General features: G+C 40.8%; 1 protein-coding gene across 1 annotated transcript; it reads right to left on the bottom strand.

The window, feature by feature from the left end:
• Positions 1-410: 410 nt before the first annotated feature.
• Positions 411-7,754, bottom strand: LOC125769417 (uncharacterized). The gene is made up of 2 exons (XM_049438137.1): positions 7,291-7,754; positions 411-1,061 (listed from the first exon to the last, which is right to left on the bottom strand). Exon 2 carries the CDS (start codon positions 1,014-1,016, stop codon positions 411-413), a length of 606 nt encoding a protein of 201 aa, XP_049294094.1. The 5' UTR covers positions 1,017-1,061; positions 7,291-7,754.
• Between the last annotated feature and the right edge of the window lie 2,542 nt (positions 7,755-10,296).

A 10,296-nucleotide genomic window follows, 5' to 3' on the forward strand; every position in this document is an offset into this window, starting at 1 on the left:
ACAGCTGAAAAAGAAATCTAGTCGAATCGAAGTTCAAGTTACCAGCCCAACAGAAGCAGCAAACTCCGAAAATATTCGAAGTTTTCAACCACCCACAATCCAAGATCTCTTTCGTACGGAGCCTCAAGACTAAGAGGGGGCAAGTTAAGAGTCAACGTCATCGTCAGCAATATCGATGTCAGCAACATCGATGTCCACTGCTGTTTCCGACCGCATCCAAATGCACGGACAGCATAAAACCGATTAGCAACAAAATTGCTATTCGGCAGAACTAGTGCATCGATACAATTCTGACGTCGTCGCAGTTCGGTACACCTCCGTTCCCTCCCTTCCTCCATCCACCCAATTATTGGCTGTAAAGGCAATAAACTAACATTCAGTAATCGGCACTCGACGCGTTAACAATTATTTCATCCGCTCATCATTCGTCCGAAACTTAACTCACGCAAGCGTTGGTCGGTCGTATACCATCTTCCACCGATGGTAAATTTCGCAGGCAAAAGCGGAGTGCAATCCATTTGCGTGCCTCTTAGTTGTAACATTCTGGTTACTGGAGCTATGAACATTGACCGGTTATTGTATTTTACCGGAATCTCGTGATAGCAGTCTTCTTTGCTTTCGTATGTAACGTAGACTGGCTTACATTCAAGGATGTATAATACTTCTGCTGCTACGACGGCCGTATATCCGGGACGTTTCACCAGGTTTGTGACGAATTCACTAGGATTAAGTCGAGCCAGAGTCAGCTTGGTTTCCAGGAGTGCCTTATCGATTTTGCACATCTCGGTCATTACTGTGAAGTATACGTCGTTCAGCTTTTGGCCGAGATAGTTTTCTACCAGAGTGATTTTTGAATTGAAGTACGTGAATAAGTCGAGGTTTCTTCCGTCGACCGCTTTTCGTTGGAATGGCGATTGATAACCACTTAGCTCGAGGATGAATATCTTAGGATGGTCGGTGACGTAGCTATTGAAGCCGCATATCTGTGTAGCGTCTCGAGCTCTTATCGAAAACATATGCTCTTTCGAGATTAAGGTGTAGACTGTATTCGCTGCATTTACCTTTGCATTATCGATGGTTTTGTTCACAGTACCTTCATAGATGATTTCGAAATCGTTTCGCTCGCATTGCCGCCGCAGGTCCACTTCCCAGGTGAGGTAGCCGTAATCTGGATCTAGACACCAACCCGTCGTATGTGCGCAAACTAGACCGCTCCGCAGCGTGATTTGATCGTTCTCGAGGTCTGCCGTAGCCACGTAGTCGTATAACCCGATTTCGTACTCGTAGTATACCAACGCGTTTTCCCACGTATAGCTCGATGTCCGATACGTTCCTCCGCTGCAAGCTGTTCCCTGGATGCTGCCAACGATGAGTGCTTCCCCCCTTGTGGTGTGATTGCGACGCAATTCCCTAACCTTCGTATTGATTGATAAAGCAATTTCTCCTAACATTTGAGCTAGTTTACACTCCTGTGGTGTAAATTCCTTTACGATATATTCATAGCTTCGTTCATAATCTGATATGTGTGAAAAGGCGCCACAATGTTTAATTGACCGTTTAATGATTACTTTGCATTGATGAACGTGAACAATAGTTTTTGGGCTTCTTTGTAATACTTGAATGCGTATTTCTTCAGTCGAAACGTTTTTGGATGGCGGAACGCAAGATGCTACGTCCATAAGGGAGTAGCTAGTGATATTTATGTCGTTGCTAGCGCAGTCATACGCTATTAAACCCCTTGCTGATTCCCCAATTGCTTGTGCTGAAAGAAACAAAAGTATTAGTATGGCCATGGTAATGGTATTTAATTTAATGAATTTAGCTTGTGACGGCATCTCTTTTATTTGTACCGCCTCCGGCCCTCGTTTGAAAGCCGACACTTTTGTAGTGTTTGCTATTAATGTGTTTCTATACCAATTGCAGGGTTTGATTTTATTCTTTTTTCCTTTTATACCTGCTCGGCCACGATCCTGATTGCAGGGCGTTTTCGGTTTTTCAAATATCGCGCCTACAAACTCAGGATTTTCGTTTTCTACCGTTTCGACGGTTACGTCTTTAGGCCACTCTTTTCGATCGAGTGTCAAGAACCTTGGCCCTGTTAGCCATATTGAAGGTTTCGTTATAACCTTTGTAGCTTCATCTGCTGGATTCAATTCTGATGGTACCCATCTCCAATGATTCATTGTTGTTGTATCGAGAATCTCTCCGATACGATGGGCAACAAACGGTTTGTATTTACGATGAGAGGATTTTATCCATGCCAACACCGTTTTAGAATCGCTCCAAAATGTTGTTTCGGATGCTTTGATTCTCATTTCACTTTTTACCGTGTCCAGCAGCCTAACCCCTAATAATGCAGCTTGTAATTCTAAACGAGGTATTGATAACATTTTTATTGGTGCCACTCGAGCCTTAGCTGCGAGAATTTGAATGTGCGGTTTACCATTGTCCACGCTTCTGGCGTAGATAACGGCCGCGAACGCCTTATCGGAAGCGTCTACAAAGGTGTGTAGCTCTATTTCCGATGTGGGCGATTTCATGATCCATCTAGGAATACGAATATGTTTGGTCTGCTCGATGTATTTCAACCAAGTGTTCCATATTACAAATAAATTATCTGAAATTGGTACGTCCCATTCATTCGTCTCTTTATGCACTTCCTGCATAAGAATTTTTCCTTGTATCGTAACGTTGGATATTAATCCTAACGGATCAAAAAAGCTCATGACAAATGATAGTACTTCCCGTTTGGTGGGAGGCCTTAACTTGAGAGACACATCGGCTGGTAGTTTATCTAATTTCGAATGAAATCCGATGTTATCCTTTTTAGTATTCCAATAAATGCCAAGTATTTTTGATTCCTCATTTTTGCTTTCTTGCACCTTTATGTTATCTTCGTCGATCCTATCACTTGATATAGTATTGAGCAACTCCTTATTATTTGAACAGAATTTGGTAATAAAGAAGCCCCCTTCATCGTGAGCTTTTATAACCTGTTCCACTGTTTCTATTGCCTTGTTTATTGAATTAAAGCTGTCATTATAATCGTCGACATAATGTTGATGTACGATTGGTGTTAATGCTAGCGGATATTTATCCTTTAGCCGTTCGGCATTGGAATTTTTTGCAGCCTGTGCGCAGGCTGGTGAGCAGGTAGCGCCAAAGGTCATTACCTGCATGACATAAGTGTCTGGACTACGATTTTCGCAGTCTCGCCAAAGAAATCTTTGGGTGTTTTGATCCTCTTTGCGGATCTTTACCTGGTGAAACATTTCTTTTATGTCACCACAAATGGCATATTTACCTTCACGGAATCTTAGAAGAATTCCGAACAATGAGGTTGTGCCATCTGGCCCTGATAATAAGGCCGAATTTAGCGAATGTCCTTTTATTTTCGCTGCTGCGTCAAACACTAATCTTGGTTTGGGCGGGATTTTATTTATATTTATTACTATAAAGTGTGGTAAATAAAACGTGTTCGACGGCTTTATTTCAGTTTCCCAAGGTTCTAGTTTTCTAGCATAACCCTTTTCTACATAGCTTGCGAAAGTTGTCAATGCCCAGTCCTTTAGTTCTGGATCTTGTTGCAATTTCTTCTCCAAGCTTATGAGTCTTGACATTGCATAGTCAAGGCTAGCGGGAAATTGATGATTATCCTTTTTCCATAACAAACCAACTTCATAACGTCCATCTTTGAATTTCAAAGTGCTTGCTAGGATTTGTTTTGCCCTTTTTTCTTCTTCCGATTCCGGAAGTTGTTTTATTGGTTTTACACCAAAGTCTTCGACTGAAAAATAGTTAGACATCATCTTTTGGATATCTTCCTGTTCTTGGATAACCATTGAAAAAGTCGTATTTTCATTATCCGAATTTCTTCCGTAAACGAGCCAACCTAATTTGGTTTTCATAGCAATGGGCTCTCCTTGTTTACCATATCGATGCTTTAGCCCCATTAACAATTGATTATGTTTTATACCGATTACGATTGTCGGCTGTACATTCTCAAACTCATTAATCGGTAAATTTTTCAAATAAGAGTACTTAAGACACAATTCGTTATAGTTTAATGTTTGTATTGGCAACATTAAATTTTTGATTGTCCTAACGTCTTTTAGGATAAAAGTCTTTTTTGATGCACCTCTAATTCTCAAATTTACGCTTTGACTTCCTTCATGGTCGGCCTTCGTACCTTGAGCCCAAACCAGTTGAAGTGGAATATTTTCTCCCGTTAAAGAGAGTTTCCTGGCGATTTTTGCATCTAATAGGGTTAGAGATGAACCCGGATCTAAAAAGGCGTATGTTTTAACGGATTTATCTTTGTTCATCAGTGTTACTGGTAACACTTGATAATGTGTCGAAGACGGCACTTGTACCTCGTGATGGTTATTAACGGCTTCTTGTTCAACTGCTGGAGTTGTTCCCGAAGGATGAAGCATTTTGTGATGTTTTGATGTACATCCATTAATACCACACTTTTGTGCGCTTCTACAAGCGTCTATGGCATGATTGTTTGATTTTAAACATCCTGCACAAAGACGTTTGTTTTTAACTATCTGTTGACGCTCTGTGACATTTTTATTCACTAAGGCGTAACATTTGATAGTTTCGTGTGGCTTATTGCATATTAAGCATTTTGCCTTTTGTTTGCTGGTTTCCGGTTGATCGGATCCTAGTTTTTTCGGCTTTGATTCGCCCTTTGACTCATGGACGTTAACGTGTCCCTTTTGAGTAAACGATTGTAACGTACTCATAACAGTTGCGGTTTTCGCATAAGGTTTAAGCCATTCGCATAGTTCGTCTAATGTTTGCTCCCTTAGGCTGACTTTTTCCTTTGTTACATACTTGGCTCTATCGAGTTGTATGTTATAGGGAAGCTTTGACGTTAAATCAAGCACCAATCTATGATCACTGAGATAAGATGGTTCTTCCATGAGTGTAATTGTATGCACTAAATTTTCTAATGCATTTATCAAATCAACGACTATATTCTTTGAATCTTTTTTTAGTCGTTGTAATCCATTCAACAGTTCTAAATAAATTAGATCTGTTCCTCCAAATTTTTCTTCTAACCTTTTAATAATTTCGCCTACGTTTTTAGATTCCATCATAAGCTGTTGAACGTGCCTTATAATCCACTGGAGTGGAATTTACGCGAAGACGCGATTTTTACTTAAGTTCGCGGAAATGAAACGCGGACGCGACTGTTCTCGTTCGTTGTAAGATTGTAAGTGCTTTATTCGTAATTTCTTCCGCCTTATATACTAACTTATGGATTCTGAGTCTTAAAGGTAAAAGTGAGATGAAGGGATTAAAACGAGATGAAATCATTTCCATACGATAGCATTTGAGTTTGATCCCATAGCATTCGTAATGCTTCCTCTGTGTTTTATATTGATTGTTATGATGAGCATGATCAATTTACGCTTAAGGTCCGAAATTCATACGTTTATCCCAACACACTTCCGAGCTTGTTTACGCTTATGCGTAGCGCGCCATGACCCAATTTACTGGATGTTTTAAGATGCGATTTCGCATTCATGTCAACAGCACCCATAATGCATTATCAGTATTTCTTTTGATTCTCAATTTGCGATATCCGGTGCCCGAACATGATCGCCTGAACGTACGACCTAACGCTTAAGATCAGAACGCGTGCTGATTGTTTATGTTTTCGCGCGTCGCGCTGTGACCGTTTTATGTTTCGATTCTCGTTTAACGCTTAAGGGTCTGAACGCGTTCTGGTTTGTCTTTGTTTTATACGTATCGCGTAGTGACCTACTTTACCGTTTAATAGATTTGAAAATGTGTTCAAAAAACGTGAATCAGAACGATTGATCGTTGCGTTCACAACATTCCGGCCCTCGTAAAACTATAAGTTTTACCAAAATACGCAACGTCTTAGCTATGAAGAAAATGAGAATGAAAGGTGTAATCTAACTTTTCGTTATTTACCTAATAAAATGCGTGCAATCATTGACGTTCGCAATTGTTGTTACGCGAAGAGCACTGCGGTTGAGGATGTGAAGCTGTAGGAGTCGTCATCTCGTTATTTGCTGGAGGCGCGACGGTTTTAAGCGATGGAAGCAGAAACCTCGGTTTTCCGTGGCACGGAATTACCTCAATTGTGTGCGGTTCTTCATTTCGTTGTTCTTCTAGCGGAGTGTTGACGTAGTCTCGCGTGCTTGCTTTGTTGGCTGCTTGCTGTCTATGGCCGCGATGAGATAGCAGATTGGTCAAGGAGTCCCAAAAGGATGCTAACAATTGCCATCCTACTCCGTAGATTTCGAATAGAATTCTGCCATGTATTATTGTATCTATTATGAACTTAATAGTTCTTCCACATACATAGATACCGATAGCTGTTGACGTAATGTTTCCGAGCCAAGTTGACCAAGAGACTAGTTTAGACCAGTATTTTTTGAAAGCGTTGTGAATTACCTTTTCTGACACGAGTCCATCGAAGGTAAATCCTTGCAGATTCGGATGTTCACCGTTGATCATCTTATGTAGTACTGATGTCGCTATTCTTTTATCTCCTTGTTCATACACCATATTTTTCATTTTTTGTAGGCTTTCGGCGTCGTAGACACCGCTCTCCATTAGATTCGGCAATGGTGTGTATGTCCAGCTCGTTACGATATCGGTTGTTAGTTGCTGTGGTGCTGTTGTTTCACGCAAACGTTGGTCGGTCGTATACCATCTTCCACCGATGGTAAATTTCGCAGGCAAGAGCGGAGTGCAATCCATTTGCGTGCCTCTTAGTTGTAACATTCTGGTTACTGGAGCTATGAACATTGACCGGTTATTGTATTTTACCGGAATCTCCTGATAGCAGTCTTCTTTGCTTTCGTATGTAACGTAGACTGGCTTACATTCAAGGATGTATAATACTTCTGCTGCTACGACGGCCGTATATCCGGGACGTTTCACCAGGTTTGTGACGAATTCACTAGGATTTAGTCGAGCCAGAGTCAGCTTGGTTTCCAGAAGTGCCTTATCGATTTTGCACATCTCGGTCATTACTGTGAAGTATACGTCGTTTAACTTTTGGCCGAGATAGTTTTCTACCAGAGTGATTTTTGAATTGAAGTACGTGAATAAGTCGAGGTTTCTTCCGTCGACCGCTTTTCGTTGGAATGGCGATTGATAACCACTTAGCTCGAGGACGAACATCTTAGGATGGTCGGTGACGTAGCTATTGAAGCCGCATATCTGTGTAGCGTCTCGAGCTCTTATCGAAAACATATGCTCTTTCGAGATTAAGGTGTAGACTGTGTTCGCTGCATTTACCTTTGCATTATCGATGGTTTTGTTTACAATACCTTCATAGACGATTTCGAAGTCGTTTCGCTCGCATTGCCGCCGCAGGTCCACTTCCCAGGTGAGGTAGCCGTAATCTGGATCTAGACACCAACCCGTTGTATGCGCGCAAACAAGACCACTACGCAGCGTGATTTGATCGTTCTCGAGGTCTGCCGTAGCCACGTAGTCGTATAACCCGATTTCGTACTCGTAGTATACCAACGCGTTTTCCCACGTGTAGCTCGATGTCCGATACGTTCCTCCGCTGCAAGCTGTTCCCTGGATGCTGCCAACGATGAGTGCTTCCCCCCTTGTGGTGTGATTGCGACGCAATTCCCTAACCTTCGTATTGATTGATAAAGCAATTTCTCCTAACGTTTGAGCTAGTTTACACTCCTGTGGTGTAAATTCCTTAACGATATATTCATAGCTTCGTTCATAATCTGATATGTGTGAAAAGGTGCCACAATGTTTAATTGACCGTTTAATGATTACTTTACATTGATGAACGTGAACAATAGTTTTTGGGCTTCTTTGTAATACTTGGATACGTATTTCTTCAGTCGAAACGTTTTTGGATGGCGGAACGCAAGATGCTACGTCCATAAGGGAGTAGCTGGTGATATTTATATCGTTGTTAGCGCAGTCATACGCTATTAAACCCCTTGCTGATTCCCCAATTGCTTGTGCTGAAAGAAACAAAAGTATTAGTATGGCCATGGTAATGGTATTTAATTTAATGAATTTAGCTTGTAACGGCATCTCTTTTATTTGTACCGCCTCCGGCCCTCGTTTGAAAGCCGACACTTTTGTAGTGTTTGCTATTAATGTGTTTCTATACCAATTGCAGGGTTTGATTTTATTCTTTTTTCCTTTTATACCTGCTCGGCCACGATCCTGATTGCAGGGCGTTTTCGGTTTTTCAAATATCGCACCTACAAACTCAGGATTTTCGTTTTCTACCGTTTCGACGGTTACGTCTTTAGGCCACTCTTTTCGATCGAGTGCCAAGAACCTTGGCCCTGTTAGCCATATTGAAGGTTTTGTTATAACCTTTGTAGCTTCATCTGCTGGATTCAATTCTGATGGTACCCATCTCCATTGATTCATTGTTGTTGTATCGAGAATTTCTCCGATACGATGGGCAACAAACGGTTTGTATTTACGATGAGAGGATTTTATCCATGCCAACACCGTTTTAGAATCGCTCCAAAATGTTGTTTCGGATGCTTTGATTCTCATTTCACCTTTTACCGTGTCCAGCAGCCTAACCCCTAATAATGCAGCTTGTAGTTCTAAACGAGGAATTGATAACATCTTTATTGGTGCCACTCGAGCCTTGGCTGCGAGAATCTGAACGTGCGGTTTACCATTGTCCACGCTTCTGGCGTAGATAACGGCCGCAAACGCCTTATCGGAAGCGTCTACAAAGGTGTGTAGCTCTATTTCCGATGTGGGCGATTTCATGATCCATCTAGGAATACGAATATGTTTGGTCTGCTCGATGTATTTCAACCAAGTGTTCCATATTACAAATAAATTATCTGAAATTGGTACGTCCCATTCATTCGTCTCTTTATGCACTTCCTGCATAAGAATTTTTCCTTGTATCGTAACGTTGGATATTAATCCTAACGGATCAAAAAAGCTCATGACAAATGATAGTACTTCCCGTTTGGTGGGAGGCCTTAACTTGAGAGACACATCGGCTGGTAGTTTATCTAATTTCGAATGAAATCCGATGTTATCCTTTTTAGTATTCCAATAAATGCCAAGTATTTTTGATTCCTCATTTTTGCTTTCTTGCACCTTTATGTTATCTTCGTCGATCCTATCACTTGATATAGTATTGAGCAACTCCTTATTATTTGAACAGAATTTGGTAATAAAGAAGCCCCCTTCATCGTGAGCTTTTATAACCTGTTCCACTGTTTCTATTGCCTTGTTTATTGAATTAAAGCTGTCATTATAATCGTCGACATAATGTTGATGTACGATTGGTGTTAATGCTAGCGGATATTTATCCTTTAGCCGTTCGGCATTGGAATTTTTTGCAGCCTGTGCGCAGGCTGGTGAGCAGGTAGCGCCAAAGGTCATTACCTGCATGACATAAGTGTCTGGACTACGATTTTCGCAGTCTCGCCAAAGAAATCTTTGGGTGTTTTGATCCTCTTTGCGGATCTTTACCTGGTGAAACATTTCTTTTATGTCACCACAAATGGCATATTTACCTTCACGGAATCTTAGAAGAATTCCGAACAATGAGGTTGTGCCATCTGGCCCTGATAATAAGGCCGAATTTAGCGAATGTCCTTTTATTTTCGCTGCTGCGTCAAACACTAATCTTGGTTTGGGCGGGATTTTATTTATATTTATTACTATAAAGTGTGGTAAATAAAACGTGTTCGACGGCTTTATTTCAGTTTCCCAAGGTTCTAGTTTTCTAGCATAACCCTTTTCTACATAGCTTGCGAAAGTTGTCAATGCCCAGTCCTTTAGTTCTGGATCTTGTTGCAATTTCTTCTCCAAGCTTATGAGTCTTGACATTGCATAGTCAAGGCTAGCGGGAAATTGATGATTATCCTTTTTCCATAACAAACCAACTTCATAACGTCCATCTTTGAATTTCAAAGTGCTTGCTAGGATTTGTTTTGCCCTTTTTTCTTCTTCCGATTCCGGAAGTTGTTTTATTGGTTTTACACCAAAGTCTTCGACTGAAAAATAGTTAGACATCATCTTTTGGATATCTTCCTGTTCTTGGATAACCATTGAAAAAGTCGTATTTTCATTATCCGAATTTCTTCCGTAAACGAGCCAACCTAATTTGGTTTTCATAGCAATGGGCTCTCCTTGTTTACCATATCGATGCTTTAGCCCCATTAACAATTGATTATGTTTTATACCGATTACGATTGTCGGCTGTACATTCTCAAACTCATTAATCGGTAAATTTTTCAAATAAGAGTACTTAAGACACAATTCGTTATAGTTTAA

This window comes from Anopheles funestus, chromosome 3RL (genome assembly GCF_943734845.2).
Source record: "Anopheles funestus chromosome 3RL, idAnoFuneDA-416_04, whole genome shotgun sequence".
NCBI lineage: Eukaryota > Metazoa > Arthropoda > Insecta > Diptera > Culicidae > Anopheles > Anopheles funestus.

What these genes read in the sequence shown, in the direction of transcription:
- LOC125769417 (XM_049438137.1), bottom strand. Translation starts at nt 1,016, where the DNA reads ATGTTTTCGATAAGAGCTCGAGACGCTACACAGATATGCGGCTTCAAT.